The 27,565-nt window shown below is 33.0% G+C and overlaps 1 protein-coding gene and 1 pseudogene across 1 annotated transcript in view; one reads left to right on the top strand and one right to left on the bottom strand.

Moving 5' to 3' along the window:
• Positions 1–27,565, top strand: part of LOC120090527 (polyubiquitin-like) — a 55,209-nt gene that overhangs the window by 18,117 nt on the left and 9,527 nt on the right. The window contains exon 3 of the mRNA XM_090306733.1: positions 19,976–19,980. Coding sequence (XP_090162859.1) covers positions 19,976–19,980 — 5 coding nt within the window. The remainder of the gene's footprint in view (positions 1–19,975; positions 19,981–27,565) is intronic.
• Positions 13,214–14,626, bottom strand: LOC150032465 (uncharacterized; annotated as a pseudogene).

Below are 27,565 nucleotides of genomic sequence, written 5' to 3'. Positions count from 1 at the left end.
GGTAAGCTATTGCTCAACAAAACCCAATCGTCTACCTCGAAAAGTCTCCACACAAACAAAAGAAAACAGAGATGAAATCACCACTTAGAGCCCTTAGTATTCTTGGAGTGAGAATCCAAAGGGGTGGCTTTGTTCAGATTTGGTAGAGGGAAGGAGGAAGAGGGATCGTATACAATGATCAAGCAAGTGAGAGATAGGCTCGTCTATCGTATAGACAAAATGCTTGATTGCGTAGGTGAAGTATACGATCGTGTAGGAAAAAGGTAAGTGATCGTCTAAATGATCGTGTAGGAAAAGGTAAGCAATCATCTAAACGATCGTGTAAAAAAATTAAGCGATCCTCTATACGATCATTTAGTAAATATCGGGTGCTAAACGATCGCTTAGGAAAAGGTAAACGATCGGCGGGTGTAATTGTTAAACGATCACTTAGCACTATCGTATAGGAAAACGATCGTTTAGGCACTATCATATAGGCACGTATTTTCTAAGCGATGGCACACTTTAACACAATGTCTGTGCGTCCCATGCTTAACACACCGTGAGCTATTTATGCGTCTCAAAATGATCTTTCAACTTACTCATCTGTTATTAAAACAAAAGAGATGTCGTTCCATTACTCTTTCAACCATCCAATGAATGTGATCACATCATATTCATAACTTATGAATTAATATCATATTATTTTTCCTCCTCAAGATATAAATCATATTTATATCCAATTTCTACCAAATTAATGTATCTCATACATAAAGTTAATTATATCATATATAATTAACTAGTTCAATTATATTATATATAATAGAACTCCCTCTTGTCAATTTGAACATTTCAAATTGACCCAAAAACTGACTCTCAACTTGTATCCAAGCTACCAAGGGGACCTTATGGACGTGAATAGCTCGAAGCTCCAACGGTACGTGAATAACTGACTAAACTCTTTAGTCACGCTATCCACCATCTGTTAACTACCAGGCATTCCACTAAAGACCGACAGTTGAACTCTTCTTGCCATAGATATATTTCTCTGTCCATTGGATATAACCAATCATCAGTACGATAACCCTTCACAGGTGCTCATAATTACAGAAGGCCAATTTATCGTTTTGCCCCTATAGCTACATCTTTCTCCTTAAGTATCACTGATCCCTCTAATGAACAATACAACATAGTCCTATTATGTGTGAATACCTCTCGGGCCATGAGAAGGTGTGTGACGCCATATCGTTCAAGCCCTAGGATCAACCCTTAAGAGAGCAATCTATCTACTTACCCCTGCTTTGGGAAGGAGTGAACTCCATCTTGTGAAGCTAAGTTCCCAGCTCCCAAATCAGACGGATCCCAAAGTTGTAGGTTTGAGTCGGCGCTCTGGCCACTCACACCCATGCAAATCAAAGGATTACCGTCAATGGTAGGGGTTCCCAACTTACTCAGGATTGAGGTCATGTTACCTATGCTCATCCTAGTGAAGTGAAGTCTCAGTCATGAACGAAGTTATATGACGAGACGTTAACACTTCGAGGTCAGGTCTTATACAAACTCTTTGTATATAACGCTCCTGCTCGCATGTTCACTACACGAATGATCAGGATCATACTATCTGTGACAAGTCATAACACTGTAGCCATGAGAGCCTTCGTAAACGGATACACGGATCATCGATTTGCCATTTCAGGTTAAAAATATGTGAAAGCGCCTCTCTCTATAAGAACGGTGCATTCCAAGGTGTGAAGTGAGAGAGAAAAGTGGGAGAGAAGGGGTCAACTGAAAGGATCGTCTGATCAATCGAGAGATCATTCTGAGACTAATATCATGTGTTTATAAGAAGATAGTCAATAGTTTAATAGCTTTCTTAGTATTCCATGTAGACGATATACTACTCATTGGGTGATTACGAGTGAATCTTTCAAGAGTACCTACGAGCAGAAGCGGATCTTTCCAATTCATTGTGACAGAATTTTCACATATACATTCAAACATACTAAAATGCATTCATAATGCTAAGGAGATCGAAAGATCATACCAGTTGAAGGCTTCTCATTCACAGCAAATCTCGCTTTTTCTAAGACAGTAAGCTATTGCTCAGCAAAACCCAATCGTCTACCTTGAACAGTCTCCACACGAACAGAAAGAAACGGAGATGACACCACCAATCAGAGTCCTCGATATTCTTGGAGTGAGAATCCAAAGGGTGGGCTTTGTTCGGATTTGGTAGAGGGAAGAAGGAAAAGGGATCGTATACAATGATCAAGTAAGTGAGAGATAGGCTTATCTATCGTATAGACAAAATGCTTGATCGCTTAGGTAAAGTATACAATTTTGTAGGAACAAGGTAAGCGATCGTCTAAACGATCATGTAGGAAAAGATAAGCGATCGTCTAAACGATCGTGTAGGAAAAGGTAAGCGATCATCTAAACAATCGTGAGAAAAACTAAGCGATCGGCTATACGATCATTTAGTAAATATCGGGCACTAAATGATTGCTTACGAAAATGTAAACGATCGTTTAGTAAATAGCGCGCACGGGTCTAATCGTTAAACGATCGCTTAGCACTATCGTATAGGTAAACGATCATTCAAGCACTATCGTATAGGCATAGATTTTCTAAGCGATGACACACTTCAACACAATTTCCATGCGTCCTATGCTTAACACATTGTAAGCTATTTATGCGTCTTAAAATGATCTTTCAACTTACTCATCCATTATTAAAACAGAAGAGACGTCGTCCCATTACCCTTTTAACCGTTCAATGAATGTGATGACATCATATTCATAACTTATGAATTAATATCATATATTAATCATATTATTTTTCTTCCACTAGATATAAATCATATTTATATCCAATTTCTTCCAAATTAATGTATCTCATACATAAAGTTAATTATATCATATATAATTAACTAGTTCAATTATACCATATATAATCAAACTCCCTCTTGTCAATTTGAACATTTCAAACTGACCCAAAAATTGATTCTCAACTTGTATCCAAGTTACCAAGGGGACCTTATGGACCTATGGCTCGAAGCTCCAACGGTACGTGAATAGCTGACTAAACCCTTTAGTCACGATATCCACCATCCATTAACTACGACATTTCACTAAAGACCGACAGTTGAACTCTTCTTGCAATAGATATATTTCTATATCCATTGGATATAACCAATCATCAGTACGATAACTCTTCACGGATGATCGTAATTACAGTAGGGCAATTTACCGTTTTGTCCCTGTAGTTACATCTTTCTCCTTAAGTACAACTGATCCCTCTAATGAACAATACAACATAGTCCTACTATATGTGAACACTTATCGGGCAATGAGAAGGTGTATGGCACCACATCGTTCAAGCCCTGGAATCAGCTCTTAAGAGAGCAATCTATCTATTTATCCCTACTTCGGGGAAGGAGTGAACTCCATCTTGTGAAGTTGAGTTCCCAGCTCCCAAATCAGAAGAATCCCCAAAGTGGTAGGTTTGAGTTGGCACTTTGGCCACTCGCACCCATGCAAATCAATGGACCGCCCTCAATAGCAGGAGTTACTAACTCACTCAGGATTGAGGTCATGTTACCTATGGTCATCTTAGTGAAGTGAAGTCTCAATCATGAACGGAGTTATATGACGAGACATTAACACTTCGAGGTTAGGTCTTATACAAACTCTTTGTATAAGATACCCCCGCTAGCATGTCTGCTACATGAAGGATCAATATTAGACCATCTGTGACAATTCACAACACTTGTAACAATTCCACAAAGCGGGCTGCGTCCGTAGTGTTACCAAGATAAAGTTTCCCTCCTATATCCATATACTACAGACTATTTTTGTTGTCACTTAAGATATGATCCACTTGTATGTCACTAAATACATGCTTAAGTTACATAAAGACAACCAGGCATATTAAGTTTATTGGTTTGTGGTAAAATAAAAATATCTAAATGTGCAAAGTCAAGCAATGAAGTATATCATCACAAGCGTTCTTACAAAGTTATTTACAAACTACAGAACACGAGACTTTAGGGTACAAATCTCAACATTTTAAATGTCTAATCCATTTTATAACAACTTATAAAACTTTAGACATGTTTTTTGTCCATAACATACATCAAGCATTTCAACATTTAATATAACTATTGAAATTAAACACTTGAAATCCTAATACATGCTTCCTATGGTGGGATTTTGAATCTACATTGGCATACCATATGCATATACAAGATTGATTTAATTACAAGATACATTCATAATGCATAAATAATTAAACATACACTAATATGGATCGATTTTGGCATCCAAAGCAAGCAAATAGCCTAAATTATTATAATAATGATAAAAACAAACTTCTGGATATCACAAACCAACTTGAATCAGACTTGAACCGCCCGAATCGGACATCCAAGTATCCAAAAAGGGTTGAACCGGCCAAAATGTTTTGAATGTTCTAAAACTCGCAATTCGTAATCATGGTAACATATTCTATTTATCAATAAAAGTATTGTTGAAGAATTTATTCAATAAAAGTGTTATTGAAATTGCATTATATTATAAAATCCAATAAACGAATTCCTAGCTATAGTATTAATATTTTAACTTTATGCAGAGACATAAAAGAGGATCAAGTTATAGTATATAGCCAAAAAGGTCTATAAGTATATGAATGAGATTGGATACCTCATCTTTGGGACACTATGAATGCGGCCTACTTTATACTGATACAAATGATGTGATTCCGAAATTGTTCATGTGGAGACATGCGAGTGCAGGCATCCTATGCAAAAGATGTTTGCATAAGACTGGACCACGAAATAGTTATTTTTATTTATAACAACCGTTTACTATTAAAACTGACTATTTCAATTCAATGACTTAGGGTAACTCCATCTTAATCCTAAGCTAACTATGAACTCCTATTTATTCGAGATTATCCTTTGATCTGCATAGGTGAGAGTAATTCAACAACACTGCTCAACAAGCCTCCCATTTTGGCAATAAGGTTGGATAAATAATTGGGGACATAGTCCTGCAAGACGAAATTCACTCCTGCCCATTTAGGGTTAATTGATAGGATATTCTTGGTCTTGACAAATGGGCCCCGCCTTTTCATGGCCGAGAGGGACATGGTTTATTAGTTGGACTATAAATCAATTGTTCAATAGAAGATCAGTCGGAGCTTAAGGAGCAAGATGTATTTATAGGGGTAAAACGATAATTTTGACCTACCTATAAATACGAACGACCTGTGAAGGATCTACTTACTGATTATGGTTCAATCAAGTGGATAGAAATATATCTACAGTGAGGAGAGTGAAACCATCGACCTATAGTGGTATGTCTCGGTGGTTAAAAAATATTAATTAATTCGGATTAAAGAGTTTAACCGATTAATCTCAAATTGTTGGAGCTCATGATCTGTAAGTACATAAGGTCTTTTTTCTAACTCGTAAAAAATTAAACCTTATATTAGAAAATTGAGTGAAATTGAAGTGTTCAAATTTCAATTTAGGGTTTGGATAATTATATTCGATATATTTAACGTTTAAATTTATCGAAATTAAACGTAATTGGAGAGTTTAAAATATTTAAATATTGATTTAAGTATTGATTACATGAATAGGATTCATGTTTGAATGAGATATTTTATTAATTTAATATTTGATATTAAATTATTATTTAAGTAATTAAATTTGTTTAATTAATTTAATTAAATTAATTTCAATTTTTTTAAGCAACTCAATTTTTGGAAAATTGAATTTAAATTACGTTTAATTTATTTTTAAATTAAATATATTGAAAAATAGAAAATTTTGGAATTTTTTACATTTGAGTGGAATTATCCAAGATTTCATTTTCTTAGTGGACTTCTTCACAATTCAACACCTAGGCCACTCATTTAGTGTTAATTGAAGTATAAATTAGCTAAATGAATGAGTGCTTGCATTGTTGAACTTGTTAAATACTTCATTTTTCAAAAATTTGAAGTTCATGCAATCTGAAATTTGTAAAATTTATGCAAAACTCATTTTACTCTCAAACCCATCTTGTTCTCTCCCAATTCTGTGTTTCCACCACTCAATACAAGGCTGAGAATAGTAGAGAAGATTCTCTTTGTGGTCTACTGAAGAAATTGAAAGTCAATTTTCGTGGATTAAGCAAGGAGCAAGTGGAAATCTACAAAGGTATACACAATGAAACCATCTTTCTGTTAAAATTTATTTTTTAGCATGCTCTGTTCTCAAATTAAATGTAATTAGAGTGCTTAATGATTCTGTTAGCTTTCGTTTTATGCATCTTTACTCTATCACAGAACCAGGCTAAATCGGACCTCCAAAACTCGAATCGGCCAAATCGGTTCACTTGAACTGTTGGTAGGGTCGCACGCGCACATTCTGGATTGGATGAACAGCGTTGTGATGCTTATCCCACTATTGCGATGCCACAAGAATTTGTCTCGTTTCTGGGCTGTTTGAAGAGCAGCGTTGTGACGCTCTACACGCAGCGTTGCAACGCTACATTGCAATAGCTTCATTTTTGGTTTTCTGCAGCTGACTTTTCTTGCTTCTTTCTTCAATTACAACCAAATGGTAACTCTATTGACTCTAAAAAAATTAAAGACACTTAGCCACACATTAAAGCCCATAAACAAAGGCTCAATTATAATAATTATTACTAAATTGAAGAGGAATAAAATGCCAAAACTAAAATTATCCATATCAGCTCCCATTTTAATATAACTTATGAAAATCACCCACCAAGCTAAAATTAACACGAATTGAGTGCTTAAATCATGCTCTGATACCCATTAGAGTTAGAATGCAATTAATAGATATAATAACGATCTAAAGCACTCTACCATCAATTTTAGCGTAGAAACATACAAGTTCGTAAACTAAAAATAGGGTTTTGAAGATATACCTTTGAAGAACTCTTCAATCTTAAAAATCCAGCTTTAATCTTCATTCAAAATACTTATAGACCACCATTTGATCTTCTTACTATCCTTTAGAACCTTAGATTTAGTGGTGGAACCCAAAATGAATTGGAATTGAATGGAATATTTGAGAAAAAAGATGGGTTCTTAGTTCCAAGGTTGAAGAACCCTTCTTCAACAAAAATTCTAGATAATTTTATTTGCATCTCACATGTTCAAATTCATCATGCAATACCTTTGAATAACATGAGGACACCTCAAACATTTAGGCTAAATGGAATATTTGGTGTTCAAAGTAGGAATAATTCACTTAGGGAAATTTTTATAATTTTTAAATTAAAATTCAATTTTTTCAATTTAAAATTTTAGAAATTAAATTAAATTAAAAAAAAGGTTGAATTTGATATTTGAATTTTCATAAAATTCAAACTTCTAATTTTTTAAATATAATTAATTTAAATAATTTAATATCCAATATTAAATTATTTACACCACCAATTCCACAATCATGAATCCCTATTCATGTATTTAATATTTAAATCAAATTCAAACATTATCCAATTCTCAAATTTTGTTTGATTCGATAATTAAACGTGTAATTATATCGTATATAATTACTGATTCCCTTAAATTGAATTTGAACGCTTTAAATTTACTCATCACACTATTCTAAGTTTAATCCATTTGTGAGCTAGTAGGGGGATCAAATGGACCTACAGATCATGGGCTCCGACGATCTGAGATTAACCAGCTAAACTTTTTAACTTAATTAACCAACATTCGTTAATTACCGAGTCACTCACTAAAGTCCAGTAGTTGTACTCCCTTCACTGTAAATATATTTCTATCCACTCGATATAACCATAATCAGTAAGTCGACCTTTCACAAGTTGTTTGCAATAACAGTTGGGTCAAAAGCTATTTTACCTTCGAGATTACATCTTGTTCTTTAAGTCCGATTGATCCTCTGAACAATTGGTTTGTGATCCAATCACTAAACCGAGTCCCTCATGGGCCAATGAGAGGGTAAGGCCCCTTGTTCAAGACCCAGAGTTAGCACTTAAGGGAACAACCTCTCTACTATCCCTAAAAGTGGGTAAGAGTGAATTGCAAAGTGAATTCCATCTTACATCCTATATCCCCAGCTATCTACCCGATCTTATTCCTGAAATAGGAGGCTTATTAAGCCGACGTTGTTGAGCTAACCTTCGCCCATGAAAATCTAAGGATAATCCCGAATAATAAGGAGTTCATAGTTAGCTCAGGATCAAGGTCAAGTTACCTAGCCATCACTTTGAAATAGTCAGTCATAAACAGTAAATAGCATTATAAAGTAAGTGTGACTTATTTCTTGGTTCGGTCCTATACAAACTTTTTGCATATGATGCCCCCACTCGCATGTTTCCACATGAATGAATCAAGATTGGCCGCATCCAATAATGTCCCCAGAATAAGGTACCCGACCTTATCCGTATACTATAGACCATTTTGGTTATCTACTCGAACTTGATCCACTCTTATGTCTCCACATAAAGTCCAAGTACTCATGTAATATTCATTGATCTTAGTTTATTGGATTTAGGTTTTTTCTAAAATGAAATGAGCAATTCATATATTCAATAATAATTTTATTGAATAACAGAATAAATTTATTGTTTACAAACCACGAGTTTTAGGACATAAAACCCAACAGTTCGTGCATCTCGTTATAAGGGTGGGAAACTATGAAAACTTAGGAAGTATATTGCTAATCACAGTTTTTCTATAAATTCTATTCAAACTTCTCATAGACAAGCATCTTCATCATTGATTGATGATTGTATGATAAAAGAATTTAGTCCTTGAGACTGTTTGACTCCGGATGATATTATGATTCACATGCGTACTAAATTTGGGGTAAATTTTAGCTACTGTAAAGCTTCGAGAATGGAAGAATATATTATGAAGTCAATGAATGGTGATACAAAGGAATCTTATGCCTTGATCCCAGAATTTTTTACGAAGCTAAAATAAATGAATCCATGTTTGTTTTTTCCTCCTATCTTTATATATCATCAATCAAGCTTTCAATGAGTATGTAATTAGTATTTGATAGACTTGTTTAACTAATATGGTCTATCACTAATATTGGTTTACCAGTTATAGGTCTTATAGTAAATGAGCATATCATTAGACCATCACTGATATTTGGTCTATCAATGATAGATCTATTGTAAAACGACATGTAATTATTCTTTGATATATCTTTTTTTATTTTATTTTATTGTAGGTTCATCCACTGCATATGAAACTTATTATGAGGGACATTTTAAGTATTGTTTTATGGCAATTGGATCATGTGTTGAGGTGTGGAAATATAGTAGGCCAAATATATCAGTTGACGACATCTTTTTGAAATGTAAATATGGTGGAACTCTTTTGACGGCGTCAACAAGTGATGGTAACAATCAAAATTTTCCTCTTTCCTTTAGTATTGTAGACTCTGAGAATGATGTATCATGAAGATGGTTTTTTTTAGAATATAAAGAGAAGTTTAGGGGATCGAGAAGGTTTAGTTATTATATTTGATCATCATTTAAGTATTCTGATAGGTGTTTAAAACGTTTTTCCTACTGTTGAATATTGTGTTTGTTTGCAACATCTTTTGAGAAGTTTGAAGTTGACATATAAGGACTCATCTATTGATAATATGTTTTTTAGATGTGGAAAAGCATATACTTTGCTGATTTTGGGCTGAATATGAGATACATGAAGGCTATATACCTAGCATACGAGACTATCTTAGTAATGTTGGTTTCGAGAAGTGGGCTCGTGAGTATTGTAGAAGGAGAAGATATTAAACAATCACTAGAAACATTTTAGGATGCTTAAATGCAATTCTAGAAGAGCTTATAGGTTTACTTGTGGCATCACTACTTGATTCTATCAGACAATTACTTCAAAAATGGTTTTATGATAAAAGTAAAGTTGTATATTGTATTAAAATTGTTTTGACTAGTTGAGCTGAGAAAAAATTACAAACACAACATCAGATATCAAGAAGCTTCACAGTAAGAGTTACTTGTTTTCATGGGTAGTATCGCAAAATCTATCTGTCATTGAGTTCTATCAGTGATAGACTTCTATCACTAATAGACTCCGATAGTTTGAAATTAATTAATTTGTTGTCTATGTGTCACTTTCCTCAGGTTAATGCAATTAATGATGTTGAATTTCAAGTGATTGATAAAAGCAATCACTTTACGGTACATTTAGATTCCAAATCATGTACCTACCGTGTTCGGGATCTTAATGAAATTCTATATGTCCACGCAATTTTTGTTCTTCGTGAATGCAATATGGACACTTACTCTTTTGTTCCTAAATATTTTTTGTCAAGTACATTGATTTCGTGTTATGCTGGATTTGTTCGTCCAATTGGGAACCATGCTAATTGGAAGCTGATGACAGGCAGAAATGCACATTATTACAGGCCTTTTATTTAGAATTATAAGGGCTGTTAAGTAGAATATGCGGCGATTATGTTAGGAATTCATGAGAAAACGAGTTTGCGTCGATCGACATTAAGAATCTCGGCTAACCCATTATTATATGTTATTATGCGTTCAATTGTCTATCTTTGTAGCTAACGCAGGAAGCGGACTCATATGCGAAAGTCGAGTTATCGCAAAGACGACCGCATGCGGGGAATCTCTCCATCGCAAAGGAAAATGCATACGTTCGACGCATGGATGTTGCGGCCATCAACCGCATGCATCCATCGCATAGAAGTTACAGCCGTCAAGTGAATGCAGTCATCGCAGAGAGATTGCGGCTACATAATGATAACCATAATAGAAGGGGCGACCGCAAGGTTAGTGGAATGCAAGCATGAACGTATACATTGGGATTATAAAAAAGATGATGTTGACATTCCACCTACCATGCCGTTAATAGCACAGATTCAGAAGAGGACCATCGCGCCGCGAGTGTCAGATTCAGAGTAGGTTCATTAATACTGTCGGTGATCCAGCTCTATAACTAGAAGCCATTGAGCATAATTTCAAAACATACAAGTTTCTACCTTCGGGTGGATCCTTGTGATCCAGACCAAAGCGTGAGAAGATAGCTTGAGAGTTCTTCATCCCCTTCAATCATTCCGAGTGACGACCGGAGCCTTCACCGGAGTTAGAGCTCGAGAGGGTCTGCTCCACCGTCCATTCATGGCACCACCGGTAACCTTGACACACATCTGCTGAAAGTAAGACATTGCTTCCAGTTGGTCCTTCCATTTCTCTTCTTTCCTTGTATTGTATTACATTTTGGCTTAAGGAATTAATACATTTTGTGATCAATACATTTCTATATTTTCCTTCGACTCCATCTCCATCTTCATTTACTCAGCATCCTTAACTTTCATTGCATCACTTAGTGAGACTGTTAGAGTATCGCATACTTAATCATACGGATTAGAGATATGAAGCATGTAGCAAACCATCGGGAGGTGTGCATCGCGTGAGTGTTGTGAGAAAACCTTATTTGCTTAGTGTGAAGTTGTAACAATGCTTGTCTATAAGCAGACGCAATGCTTGTTTATGAGTAGAATCAGCAGCAACTAACTGACCGGGAGGGTAAGTGGTTGGTCGCATTAAGCAATATAAACAAGTGTTCACTAGTGATAGGAATAATCTTACGTCAGCGAGGTTTGTGCGATTACCTTGTCTTATGAGTGCATCATTCATCATTTAGGCATAATTGGGAGAGTAGTTTGAAAACCAAATCTAAGTCTCGAGAGATCGGATTGGATCGCATAAGCAAGAATGGGGAACTTAGAGATAAGCTTCATTTGCTACTACACAGCGTATGCACCCTTTAAGTAGGATATGGTGGTATGCGGTTATATAGAGGCTTAGAAATAGGCTTCTCGACACTTCGCATATACATCGCATGCATCTACGTCAAGTGTGTATAGCATGATTGCATAGCTTGCGTTGGTTGGGGTTGCCCTTGCGGTCACGCTTAGTGTTATAGTGAAGACATCCTCACCATTTTATCTATTTTTCCATACATTTTACTACACATCAACCGTTGTCGTGTCTCTACCTCTCAGTCATATTTCCATCGCTTAATCTGTTAGTTAGGAGTAAGAGTAGTTTATAACTTATAACCCTCCCATCATTCTTTTATTTATCCGCCGCAAATACATTACCGCATACCCTTTAGCTACAAGTCCCTGAGTTTGACCTTGGATCACCCGAGAAACTTGCGTTCTCATTATACTTGACGAGAGCGCAAAAAAAGTCAGAAAAAGATCAGTTGTTGTCGTCATGTTAGTCATGACCGTAGAACGTGTAAATTTCCACCATTTATACAATGATGTAGCATTTACTATCATGTGATTTTTATAGATGTGAATTGTTGCCAGTATTTTTACAATGTTGTAGGGTTTGCCATTTTAATTTATGTGATTTTTATATTGTTCATAAGAACATAACATTCTCTTGAGAAATATAGAACTTTTTTTTTTTTCATTTTTTTTGTCAATAGTATATATATTCAATTTGCTTCTTATTCAATGTGAAGTAATGTCATTGAAAGTACAGAATTTAGTCCTTGGAAAATTTTCTCAATAGAAAGTACAAAATTTCCCAACATATTTTTATTGAATAAAAACACAAAATCAAGTACATATGAAAGAAAGTAACATCGATTTCAAGTAATGTCATTGTGCTTTTTATCACTGATATTGGTCTATCATTGACATTGATCTATTACTGACCATCCATTACACAATAACAAGAGTTTAGTCCTTAGAACTTTAAAATAGAAAACAAAAAAGGATATAATTTGCACTGACTCAACTGATGATCCAACAATTTTCTATATTTATATGACAAAATGAACTACATATGAAGTTATTGTGATCAATTTTAAGCAATGTCATTGTGACTTCTATAACTGATATTGGTCTATCATTGACACTGATCTATCACTGATCATCCATTACATAATAACAAGAGTTTAATCCTTAAAACTTTAAAATAGAAAGCACAAAGGTACATAATTTGCACTGGTTCAACTAACGATCCAACAATTTTCTATATTTATATGACAAAATGAACTACATATGAAGTTAATGTCATTGTCAAGTCTATCATGGATTTTTTCTATCACTGATACTATTATTTTATCCACAAAAACTAAGGTATAATATCCCACAATATTAAAGTACTGAAATATCCATAAAAACTAAGGTCTAATAGCCACATTAAACTAAGCCACAACTACATTATTACATCTAAGAGATTTTTAGGTCAAAACTTGGGGCAATGTCCTTGATTCTAGAAAAATGTCTTGTTTGTTTTGGAGAAGCTTTCTTCTGGTCTTTTGCATTCTCCAACATCTTCTTTGACGGTTTAGGCTGTCTTTTCGGTCTAACATTTACAACATTCATCATTGTATTTGCCTTTTATTAAATAACCTGAAAGGTCAATACTTAATTATAAGTTTATAAATATATATTGAGCCTATAAGTCATAAAGCAATATAGGAAATGTGACAATTGTTATACCTTCACTTTTTTTGCTTTGTCATGCACAATTTTTTACCTTTTTTCATGTCCATTGTCTTCTTCCTCATTATCTTCAATCTTTTGTAAATATATTATATAAGTGTACTAATACATAAAATTGTAGAAGCTATCAATATACTTTTTCTATCATATAGTCTATCATTGAAAAAAAATTAAAATAACTAGATGTTGTTACTGTTGGCCTCCAATAAAAAGATGACAACATTCTATCAATGATAAAAACCTCCCACTGATAGACTTTAGTGAATAGCATGCTTGAAGTCTATAAAAGCACAATAGCAATAACCTACTATTTAACTATATGGTTACCTCTTTTCGCTCAACAATAGTGGTTTCTTCTATTTCCTTCTCTTTCTCACGATTTTCTTCAAGGTTCTGTAGATATTAGTATACAACTAAAAAAAAAATGAAAATGTTGTCAGTAAACTATATGTACTTTATATAGTCTATCATTAGAAAAAAAAAAGTAAAAGAACTAGAAGGAAAAAAAAAAAGTAAAAGAACTAGAAGGCTTTAATACTTTTACTTCTTTCTCCTTGGCATAAGTAGTTGCATATTCAACTACTCTATCAATATTAGCATCAACGTCGACATCTATCATTTCTAGACTCAAAGATGGAGGATGATTCTTTTCTAACTCTTGAGATTGTCTTTCACTTTGACATTTGTGTGCAACATTCTACTTTACAATTTTCGTTAGAGAATGTAACAAAGTGAAAATCTCCGTTTGTCCTTTTTTAAGATCTTCAAAATCTTCTTTGGATTACCTTTTTAGATCTTCAATATCTTCTTGTAAAGAAGATATTCTTTCTATAATCTTTTTTATTTTTTTTTCTACAACATATTCTTCTTCCTTCAATCTCTTCTTCTATATCTCCATAAATTTTTTGAAGTACTCTGATGTCATTTCTTCTTTTGATGCAATAATAGGAACTAAAGATAGCTGAAAATATAATATTTAATTAGTATTGTATACAAAATTCCTTCTTTTTATGAGATTTGAAATACTCAGATAATCATAGGTAGGAGTTATCAGTGACATAGTTTAATGAGATCATATCAATGATATGTGTTTATCACTGATAGACCCCGTTACTAATTGACCAATATCATTGACATGGTTTACCTATTTGTGATATGTTGTAATATTGGTCTATTATTGATAAACTATGTCATTGATAGACTCCATCCAACAATTATTTGAGTGTTTCAATAGATATAATATTTATCCATCACTGGTAGACCAATATCATTGATATTTGTTTATCACTAGACCAATATCATTGATAGACTAATATTTATCTATCATTGATAGACCAATATCATTGGTAGACTTGTATCACAGTTATTAATGAAAAAAATTAGAAACTTACATTTTGTTCCGAGAAGACGTTGTCATTAAAATCTTGCCAATCTAGTTGTTTTGTTGTTTCCCAATTCAAGATTCTTGGAAAGCCATTTCCTATTCTTTTTGCGAATCCCTCCGAAATTTTTGGTAGTATTTCATATGCATAATAAGTTAAAACTATGGGGAAGCCTTGCAAATAGGCAACTGGTTTTGGTTTAGTCTTAATGGATTTCTTAAAAAAACTCTATGATAAGATTATAAGACACTCTTCCTCCAAGGATAATTCCTAAACTTCTCCTCATCATTCAACATCTTAACATGCTTCCATCCACACAATTATGGAGTTGTTATGGAATCAACAAGTTTTCAGCAAATAAAGATTGGCAAGTTTTGCTATTTTTCTTTCATCACTGCAGTGACTAGAAAAATAGTTAAATGCACTCTTCAAATTTTCTCTTGTGATGTTAGTTTCATTCTAAAAAATGCTTGTTTAATTTCTGAATTATTTTCTTCAATTTCATTTGAAACATCTTCAACAGGGTATTCATCACAATTTAATCCAGCAATCAAACAAAAATCCCTCAACCCAAACTCTATAATGTTACCTTCAATGTTTAAAAGAAGAACATTGTTATCAGCAAAGACACATTATCTTATAATCAAATGCGCTAGAAGTTGTAAAGATAATTTTTATATTTTTAAACCTAGAAAATGTCCAAATGGTCTTTCTATAAACAAAGATACACATATAGAATCTAAGCCCTTAATGACATGGTCCATCTCTTCCAACTTGATATAAACTGTGACTTTCAAAGTGGAATTCCAACTTTCATTAGGAATTTTTTTTGCCTATTTAAACAAAAAGAAAAATATATGTTTTTAATATTCTAAAGTACAACATAGAAATAGATATATACTAAATATTCTAAAGTACAACATAGAAATAGACTTGAAGTAGTGAAGTCTATCAATATTTAACTTATCACTGAAACGTTTCTGTCATTGATAGACTTGAAGTGGTGAAGTCTATCAATGATAACCTTATCACTAATAGACTTTACCACTTCAAGTCTATCGGTGATAAAAACTTATCGTAGATAGACCCTAATCAACAACATATTTGAAGTTTAAAAGTAGGCTAGCAATTGTCTATTAACTAAACAACAAATAAACATAAATGAAACTACAATTTTTCTTCATTTTCATGAAAAAAAAATCAATAATATATTCTAATCAACAACAAAATAATAATAATAATAATAATAAATAGTAGTAAAACTGTACATTTACTTACATTGCATGAAAATACATTCAACATCCATTATGTATATCAGTGATAGAACTTATCACTAATAGACTCCAATCAACACACTAGTAAAAAAAAAAAAACAGTGAAGCTATGTATTTACTTACTCATGAAAAACAAAAAAAAAATTCAACATTCTTCAAGTTTATTGGTGACAGAAATCTATCACTGATAGACCCCAAACAAAAACACATTTGAATTTTAAAGCACACAAATAATAATCAATCAACTAAACAACAAAAAAGGGAAAAAATGTCATGAAACTAGCTTTTTCTTGCCTTTGAATATGATTCCGCGGTCGATTTTAGTGTTATTTTACAAGTATTGATTGATTCTCCCCTTCGATATTTGATCAATGAATGGAAACCGAAACAGATGCGCTGAAAGAAGATTGTCATTGACGATGGTAGGGTTTTTTCGATTTGTAGATTTTAGGGTTTTGAAGATTGGGTTAGGGTTTTTTGAACAAGGAAAAAGGAAGATACGAAATGGTGGATGGATGGAAACTTTCTATGCAGATCGAAGGAGATCCCAAACTATGCAAATCAAATACCAAAGAGGGTTAGAAGAGGGATCTCAATCGTCGATCATTTTGGATAGGCTGGAAGAGAGCTAGAAGAAGATCGTGGGTCATGGGCTTATTACATTTCCATGAGCTTTGTTTTTTTTTTTTTTTTTTTTTTTTTTTTTATGGGTGGTACTCAAATTTGACCATATTTGTAATTTTTTTTGTTAATGCTATATTTACAATTAGTTTAGCCCAAAAGGTTATGTTTTTATATAAATCACATTCATATAAATTAATATTTGAATCACATTCAAACAACAACCTCTCTCATCAAACTATATAGTTTCAATATGAATCATATTCACATTAGTTTTAACATATAGTTTCTATATGAATCAGATTCATATAATTAATATTTGAATCATATTCAAATATTTGTTTCTCTCATAAAACTATATAAATTTAATATAAATCATATTCATATAAATAATATTTGAATCATATTCAAATATTTATTTCTCTCATAAAACTATATAATGCATGAACATACATTATACTTTATAATGTATCAACATACATTATAATATATCAATATATATTATTTAGTTGTATCTTATCCAATTAATTCTCTTTAATTAATTTGAATAATTCAAAATAACCAAAATTAATTTGATTCTCATTAGTCCTTATTGAGCTACCAAGGGATCTTATAGACTTATAGATTGAAGCTCCAATGATACTTGATTAATTAATTAAACACTTTAATTAAATTAATCAACCTTCATTAATTGTCGGTCACTCCACTAAAGACCCACAGCTGCACTCTTTGCACTATAAATACATTTTTGTGTCCATTTGATATAACCAATCAATAGTGTGTTGACCCTTCACAAATTGCTCGTAAGTACAGTTGGGTCAAATTACTATTTTACCTTTGTAGTTACATCTAACTCTTTAAGTACCACTAATCTCTCTCATGAACAATTAGTCATAGTCCAACTATAACTGAACCCCTCTCATACACCTCATGTTCAAGCCCCATAATCAATCCTTAAGGGAACAATTTGTCAACTTACCCTAACAATAGGGAATGAGTGAATTCCTTCTAGTGTAGCTATGTTCCCAACTCCCTACTCTGATGAATTCCCAAAATGGTAGGCTTATTAAGTCGGCGAATCTGGCCACTCCCACCCATATAAATCAAAGGATCCCCTTCATAGGCAGGAGTTCACAACTCACTCAGGATGATTTAGGTTAAGTTACCTATGGTCATCCCGGTGAAATGTAAGTCTCTTCTAACAATAGTTTTATAAAGAGACACTATGCATTTGTGGTCCGGTCTTATACAAAATCTTTGTGTAGGATACCCTTGCTCACATGTCTATACATGAATAATCAGATTAGATCATGTGTAGCACTTTCCAACAATTGTAACAACTACAAAGTGGGTCGTATCAGTAGCATTAACAGGATAAGGCATCAAACCTTATCCATAAACTACAGACCATTTAGATTATTACTTAAACATGATCCACCTGTATGTCTCCACATACATGTTTAAGTTACATTAGATAATCTTGGATCTTTGTTTAATGGATTATTACATATAAAACTAATCAACCATTTATTCAAATAACATATAACTACGAGGTTTTAAGGCATACATCCCAATACCAAGCACCTACCTCGAGTGGTTACATGCGTGTGCCTTGCGCCTATTAGATCGTGTGATGCGCTTAAGTTACTAAGGGCTTGAACTTGTTCTATTCTTGAAGTCTAAGTGTTGGTAAGCCAATATAGAGTTCCTTAAGGAATATTGAGCATAATAAGTTATTAAATACCTAAATATGGACTTGAAGAGGGAAACTGGAGATAAATTTAAGCTAAGGAAAATGAGACATAAAAAGATAAGTTAGTTAAAATAGGTTTAAGCTCTAAAAGGAGCTAATGTCGTTAACCAAGGGTTATTCATGTATTTGGTCGGCCAAATAGAGATAGGGAAGGCCTTCAATATTTTCAAGCATGTTTCATGTGGAATGCATAAGTTTTAAGGATGTTTTCTTTAAGTAGATCTTTTTCAATGCATAATTCACCTAAAGTATGAGTATGTTAGACTCATGGTTCACCCCAAAGTAAGGTTTTCTAACATATGATAAAGCATGAGTTTTCTCTTAAAGTATGCTATGTGCTTCAATGTTTTTAAAGCAAGATTATATCTTATTGAGCTAGATGTTCCAATGGTTTCAAAGCATGTTTTAAGCATGAATGTTAGCTAAAGAAAATTTTATAAACTATGTTGGTAAGCAAAGTCTAGCATGATTTGATCAATGAAAGAATTCTTAATATGTTATGAATTTGTTTACTCTGTTTATCTATTTGAATGCCAAGTTCTCTAAGCATTGCTTAAGAGTTAAAGTACTATGTATGTTCAGTGAAACATGTTTCCAAAACTCTAGTAGATACTCAAGGTAATGAAGGTATCCAGGGTAAACATTATAAATATATTTATATGAACCTTTGGGGTATATCTACATGCATGTATGACTATTATCAATGCTGACTGTATTGAGACTATTCTACATCAGCTAAGGTTATCAGCATTGAGTGTATGAGTAAAAGGGCTTCTACCTCAACTAAGGCAAATGAGTACAAAGAAAAATATGAATGTTTTACAAGATTAGACAAATTTATGTTTTGTTTTTAGGGTTTTTGTATGTTCATGATATGAATTTAAAGTACAAAGATTCTGAACTTGAGCTAAGTCTGTTTTCTTAACCCAGAAGCTATGAAAGTATTTCTCTTTATCAGTCATTATCTGAATAATCCATTATGCCTATTTTTTTTTAGCTTATTAAAAAGTTAGTTATTCTTTGGGTATTTTAGCTCACTCTTTAAAAAATGTTTGACTTTCAGGTAGCGACCCATTTCCTGGAGCCTAGCTTACAACTAGTCTGCCATAAATCTGTAAATCCCTGATAGACCAAAAGTTGCTTAGGTTGATGTTATGTCTTTGTAGGGAAGGGTAGAACCCTAAAATTGTATATATGGGGAAGTGGTTGTATGTGAACTTTATTTGAAGTATGTAAATAAGTTACCACCGAATTGCTTATTGTTATTTAGGTTCCGAATGTCTACAAGGCTTTAGCTAGGAATGCTTAGATAGATTACTATGTTTATAAATTGCCTATCAAGTTAAACAAGTGTGATAAAATAGGTTGCAGGTACTAGTTGGACAGTAGGTGTCATGAGAGGGTTGACATCAGCTGTCCTCACATCTCTTCTTAGGTTAAGAAGATATCTTGAAAGGGGGTGTGATAAAAAGTAACATGATCAGTAAGAAAAAAAATCAATTATCCATGCACTATTAGGAATAGTAGTCTTACCAAAATCATTTACAGCTACAACAAGAGTTAAGGCGGTTTCAATGAAATCATTCGTGCCTTCTTTAGCAAGGGTGACGATAGGTTCTGTTTAGAATCTTTCTTTCGTGGTGCCTTATTATTATTCCACCAATCTGGATATCCCATAATCTTAAAACGACGTTCCTTTAGATGTCCAACTCAGTTTCAATTAGTACAACATTTTCCCGCATCATTGGTACTCGTTTGTTTATTTCCAGACACTATTATTGTAGCTTCAGAAATTTCTCTAGCTTCCTTTAACATTATTTGACGTGCAACCTCTCTTTTAATTTGTGCATAACATTCTTCTAGATTTGGAATTGGTTCTTTATGCAAGATCTCTCCATGCACATGTTCAAACATTCCGTCTAAACTCACAAGAAAAAATATGCACCCTTTAGTCTTTCAACTGACTTTTGGTGTGCTATAATATCATTAGGATTTTCATAACAATTTTATCCCGATGATCTAACTCCTGAAATATTTAAACTAATTATCCATAATATTCTGTAAGAGGTTTTCCACCTTACTTGGCAGAGAAAACCTATTGATTCAAGGTGAAAATTTGTTGCTTGGCAGAGAAAGCATATTGATTCAAGGTGAAATTTGTAACACATCACCTCCATCATAGAATTCCTTAGATAAAGCACTCTAAATTTCCTGAGTTGTTGGCATGTGTATGTATCCCTTCATAATATCTGGATTCATAGACATCAACAACCATAATTTTACTTTTGGTTGTTAGCATACCAATTATCATATCCATCTTTAGATTCAAGAGGATTTCTTGTTTTGCCAATCATAAAAGCGAGCTTCTCCTTTTTAGCAATATGCATCTCCATTAATTGAGACCACACATCATAATTTGATTCATTAAGGACGATTCCTATGTTTAAAACATCTTCAAATTGAACCCCAATAGGAACATCATCTTTTCCACTCGTATTTTCAAAGAACATCGAAACTAAAGAATGTTGACTCTGATACTAACCTAGATAACATGGGGTTCCATATCAAAACTAATTGGCAATAGGAGAAGTAGCCTCTAGCTTATTATGAGTGTGAAGTGCTTTAAATTTTCTGATGTGGGACTCTCAACATGTCCCCTCAAGATGATGTCTCTTTTGGGTTCACCATTCTTCATTAGATCTCAATTTCATTTTATTTGACCAATTACCCTTTTAGGCTTTAGGGGCACTGATACCAATATGAAAGATACTAGAGCAAAGCTTTCTTTGATTTTATTCACTGAAAATAATAATAAGTAATTTTGTACAAATATATAGAGTAATACTAAACTCCAATTATGGACTTTTTCCATAATTAAGGGATCAAATATTTCAATCAAGAAAACTATCCATTATGTAAAATCTATTTAAAATCAATAATATAAACCTTAAGATTATGGAAATAATTTAGTAAACAAATCTCAATATGTGCTTGGCTCTAAATTGCAAGTTTGCAAAGTTGGCTTGCACATTATAAAGCTGCTCGACAGAGTTTTGTTTCTCCAAACGATAATCATAGCTTTTGGTTCTAACATCTTCAATAATTGGAAGTTCAACACAATACTAAACAAAAGTAACAAATGCATTATATTCAGGGCCAAGACCCTCCAAAATATAAGATATATGATCCTCTAAGGATATGGGTTCACCAACGGTGGCCAACTTATCAACTACCTCTTTGTGTTAGCCTAATTACTTTATATCTATATTGAATAGATAATCCCTAGGCAAGAATAAATAACATATCGAATTCTATTGTGATTTATGATAGCTTCAAGATAATGATGACTTTGATATGACTATAACTTCCTCAACCAAAACTCTGTATACTCTTAGTGGGATCTCTATCTAGATGAGATTCAAGAAAAACTGAGTTCTTATTGTTTTGGTACATTTGGGACCATAGCCCTAAGATCTCTTTTTATATTAGTTCAATTAGGATTCCCATAAAACCTTAATTAACTAGAAATGGACTTCTACCAATTAAGTCCATACTCAATTAGGAATCTAAGGCCTTAATTAATTAGATCACGTAATATGCTCCAATCTAATAAAATAACCCAATATGATAAATTATTAATCCACACACATAGCCTATATTTTAATTAAACATACTATTATTTAAATATATCTAACAATCTCTCACTTGGGTTATGTTTGTGTACTTGATATAATTAAATCTCATAAACCTTAAGCACGCATAAACAAGTTATTTCAATAATAGAATTCCCCTTTAGTTCAATCTGATTCATCTCTTGTATTAGCACGAAATCAAGGTAGCTTTCCTCACTACCCTTGTTACTAAATCTTCCTTGATCACCAATTCCGATATATTCAATGACATAGATCAAATATGGATGGATAGCATGAAAACTACATGCAAAGTGATCTAGATCATGTCTGTTTCCAACTGGTCCAAATTCCTTAGTGAGATCATCCTAAAAAAACTTTATGCTAAACCGTATACATGATAAACAAGTTCAGATAATAAAATATAAACCATCAACTTTGTTCTATATAAAAAATAAATAAAATAAGGTCTAACAACATCCTTCATAACAAACTTCCACTAAACCATAGAATTAAACTAGTGACTAACACCCATATGAGCAGCATGCTCATGAAAAACTTTAGGTCGAAAACCTTTAGTCAATGAATCTACCACCATAGAGTTTGTTTCTATGTGTTCTATCGATATTTGACCATTCTGAACTCTTTATTTAATAACCAGAAACTTCACATCTACATGTTTTGACTTTGTATTACTTATATTGTTGTTGGAATAAATCACTACCGACTTATTGTCATAAAATAATTTTAGTAGTCTTTCTATGCCAACCACTATCCATAGCCTAGTGACAAAATTTCGCAACCATATTCCATGATTTGACACCTCATAACATGTTATAAACTTCGCAGCCATTGTAGAAGAAGCCATAAATGTTTGCTTAACACTTTTCAAGGATATAGCTCCTCCAGCCAATATGAAGATATAGCCTGAAGTGGATCGCAAAGTTTCTTGGCATCCAACATAATTGGAATCAGAAAACCCAATGATCTCCAAAACTTCTGATCTCCGATAAGTGAGCATATAGTCTTTTGTTCTATGTAAATACCTCATAACCCGTTTGGCTGCTTTCAAATGATCCATCCCTGGGTTGCTCAAATATCTTCCTAACATTCCAAGTATGAACACAATATCTAGACACGTACATACTTAAGCGTACATTAGACTTCCAATAGCTGATGCATAGGGAACCTTCTGCATCTTCTTAGTCTCGAATGTGGTCTTGGGGCATTGACCTAAATGAAATTTATCACCTATAGTGACCGAGGTATCTCCTGATGCACAATATTTCATGCCAAATCTACTCAAAAAAATTTCAATGTAGTTCTTTTGTGACAATCTCAAAATACCTTGAGAATGATCTCGCGGTATTCAATTCTCAATACAAAAAAATGATCACCAAGATCCTTCATCAAAATTCTTTTTGAGAAATCTCTTAGTGTCATACAATAAACCTACATCATTACTTGCTATGAGTATGTCATCAACATATAACCCAGAAAGATTGATTTACTCCCACTAAAATTATAATATACACAATCTTCCACTATATTCACCTCAAAACCAAAGGAAGTTATCACTTCATGAAATTTGTGATACCATTGACGAGAGTCTAGCTTGAGACTATAGATAGATTTCTTCAATTTACACATCGTAGACTTTGAATTACCAGATAAAAAGTTTTCTGGTTGTACCATATAAAACGTCTCATCAATGTTCCCATTGAGAAACACAGTTTCATCCATATGGTATAGCTCTAAATCAAAATGAGCTACTAGTGCCATGATTACCCTAAAAGAGTCTTTCGATGAAACTGAAGAGAAAGTTCCTTTGTAATTAATGTCTTCCTTTTAAGTAAAACCCTTTACAACAAGACGAGCCTTATATCTCTCGATATTGCCATGTGAATCCATTTTTGTTTTAAATATCCATTTACAACCTATGTGTTTCACTTCTGATGACAATTTGAAAAATACCCAAATTTCATTGTCTTTCATGGATTTTATTTCCTCTTCATAGCATCTGAGAGTTAGAACTTTGTAGAAATTGTTTGAAGTTGATTGGATCATTTTCCATTACGCCCACATCATCCTGATGTTCTTGAAGAAACACAATATAATCATCTGGAATTGCACTTCTTCTCTCTCTAGTAGATCTCCTTAGTGGCACTTCTTAAGGTTGTTAAGTTTGAACTTCAGGTTCAATAACGGGGACTTCCATGTTGTCTTGTTCTATAATTGGTTTAATAACGAAGTCCAGAATTGGAGCTTGAACATCATTGATAACCACATAAAGAAAAGAAACTAATTCCTTTTCAAAAACGACTTTCCTTATGTTATCCTCCACCCCCCCCAAACTCAACATCCTCAAGCAATCTAGCATTTTCCATCTCAAACAATGATCTAGAAGTGGGATCATAATACTTGAAACCCCGAGAGCGTTCATAATACCCAACAAAATAGCAGTTAATAGTTCTTGAGTCCAATTTTCTTTCATTAGGACTGTAAGGCCTAGCCTCAGCTGGACAACTCCAGATGTAAAGATGCCTAATGCTAAGCTTCTTTCCTATCCACAACTCATAAAGGGTTTTAGCTACTGCTTTACTAGGTAACTTATTAAGGATATATATTGCAGTCTTTAGTGCCTTACCCAAGAGGGATTCTAGTAGAGAAGAATGACTAATCATACTTCTTACCATATCCTTAAGTTTTCTATTTCACCTTTTCGCTACACTATTCATGCTAGGTTTGCTCGACATAGTGTATTGTGGGACGATTCTACATTCCTCTAGGTATTTGGCAAAGGGCCTAGATGTTGTTCACCTGATCCATCATATCTACCGTAGTATTCACCACACAATCAAATTTGAGAGTCTTAATTTTCTTTCCTAGGTGAAGTTCAAATTCAACTTTGAAAGACTTGAAAACGTCTAAAAATTGAGACTTCTTATCAATTAAATATAGGTACTCATATATTGAATAGTCGTCTATGAACGTAATAAAATATTGTTGTCCATTCTAAGAAGCCATAGGGAATTGACCACAAATATCTGTATGTATTAGTTCTAAGATGTCTGAGCATCTATTGGCACCTAATTTTCTTATGTTTGTCTTTTTTCCCTTAATACATTCCACACAAACTTCGAGTTACTTAAATGAAAGGAATTAAAGATTCCATCTAATACAAGTCTCTGAATTCTCTGTTTAGAGATGTGACCTAAATGCTTGTGTCATAACATAGCGAAATTCTCATTTAATTTACACTTTGTACAACATAAATTAGATAATAGAATCTTGTTAAATGAAGCAAAGGAATCAAGCATATATAGATTATTAATTAAAGAATTGGTACCAATAAGCTTGGAATCTTGAAAAAAACTAACTTTATTATTTCCAAAAGAACAAGAAAAACCAAATTTGTCCAAACTTGAAATAGAACTAAATTTCATCTAAATGATGGTACAACAAAAGTCTCATTCAAATCCAAATAACACCCCGTTTTTAAATATAATCTAAAATTCCCAATAGCTTCAATTAGAACTGCTTTGCCATTGTCTACATAGATGAATCCTTCAGCATCACTTGGCGGCCGGCTCCATAGGCAACCCTGCATTGATATACTTATGTGAGTAGTAGCACCAAAATCTACCCACCACAAGTATCTGTATGTATAGAAGCTAAATTAACTTCAGAACAAATCAAAGTAAGAAGTTTACCCTTTTTTACATGTCACTTGGCCTACTTGGGATAATCTTTCTTGAAGTTACCTTTCTTTTTGCAGAAAAATAGGCATTTTTATTATCCTATTTCTTGCTCTTATTCTGCTAAAATGTCCATTCTGCAGCAAGCGTAGATTCTCTTTTCTTCTTATCACAAGAGTCAGTTGCCAAATGAGCATTTTCTATCATTTCTCTCTTACTCCTATCTTCTTCTTGCACACATGGTGAGATAAGCTCATTAATACTTCATTTATCCTTTTGAGTATTATAGCTTCTTTTAAACTGAGTGAATTGTGCAAGAAGAGAGAAAAGTACCAGATGTACGAGTACATTTTCATTTATGTTAATATCAAGTGCCTTTAATTTACCTGTGAGATTGGACATTTCCATAATGTACTCCCTTATGTTCCCATTGCCTTTATACCTCATGTTAGTTAAAGAAGTCAAAAGACTACTTACTTCCCCTTTTTTCCTTTTTAACAAAATATTTCTCAATTTGAGCAAGGAACTTATTGGCATTTTCACTTTCCGTGATAGAACCTCGAAAAGACTCCGGAATGTAGTGTCCAATAATCATTAGACACATGCGATTTGACTGTCCCATTTCTCTATATTAGTCGTATTTGGTTGTTTCTAGATAGAAGTAGGTTTATCGATCCTCAATGAAGGTCCAAATCCACACACCCGAGAAGTTTCTCTAGGCTTTCCTTTCAAATCTAAAAGTTCAATCCATTCAACTTAGGGATTAAATTCAGATTTCCAAATATTTGAGTAAGACCAACTAAAACAAAAAACAACAAAACATATTCTTACAAATCGAATATAACAAAATAATTTCACATATGTGGTGGGCTCCTATAACAAGATGCCTAGCACAACATTGAGCCTTTGGACAAAAAATACAGCCTATAAATGTTACTCTCAATGCAGTAATCAAAGTATTGGCAATAAACTCTGTCAAGCCTTTTTTTGGACAGACTATTTCTTACATGAGCAATTCTTATAATTGTCACATATCCATACCCACAATTTGGTCAAATAATTATCTTCCTTTGGGCCGATAATTATTTACATAAATCCATTATCTAGATTAGATTTAAACGAATTTAGATAATAGAGGCTACTTTGGTAACATATTATTTTGACCAATTTAATTTAAAATATAAGACACAATAATATAACAATATTATTGTACAAAAACAATGAAAAAATAATATCAAATAGTCTTTACCAAAATTCACCAAATAATTGCATACACATAATACAATTAAAACAACATAAACATGTGAATATAACCAAATATCATTAATCAAATTTAAATTTAAATTTACCAAAATATCAATCAAATTTAAATTTAAATGTACCACATTATCAATCAAATTTAAATTTAAATTCACCAAAATATCAATAAAAATTAAATTAAAACCACAACTTAAACAATTAATCTTGAATCCACAACATGATTAATCAAATTTAACTTAAATCAACAAAAGCTTAAATCGGTACTATTTTCTCACAAATTAAAACCAAATTCACAAAATTATCGATTAAAATCGAGATTTAAATTACAAAATTATCAATTAGAAATCTTGATTTTAAATTCACTCAATTATCAAAATCAAGAACCAAGTAAACCACTCTCAAGAAATTTAGTAAAATTATTCTTTAAGAAATTTGCAGTTGACCAGTACCCATCTTCAA

This window comes from Benincasa hispida, chromosome 11, assembly GCF_027475165.1.
Source record: "Benincasa hispida cultivar pf3 chromosome 11, pf3_genome.v1.1, whole genome shotgun sequence".
NCBI classification, from domain to species: Eukaryota; Viridiplantae; Streptophyta; class Magnoliopsida; order Cucurbitales; family Cucurbitaceae; genus Benincasa; species Benincasa hispida.
Note: the sequence above shows the minus strand (reverse complement) of the source record. Positions and strands in the feature narration are given on the sequence as shown.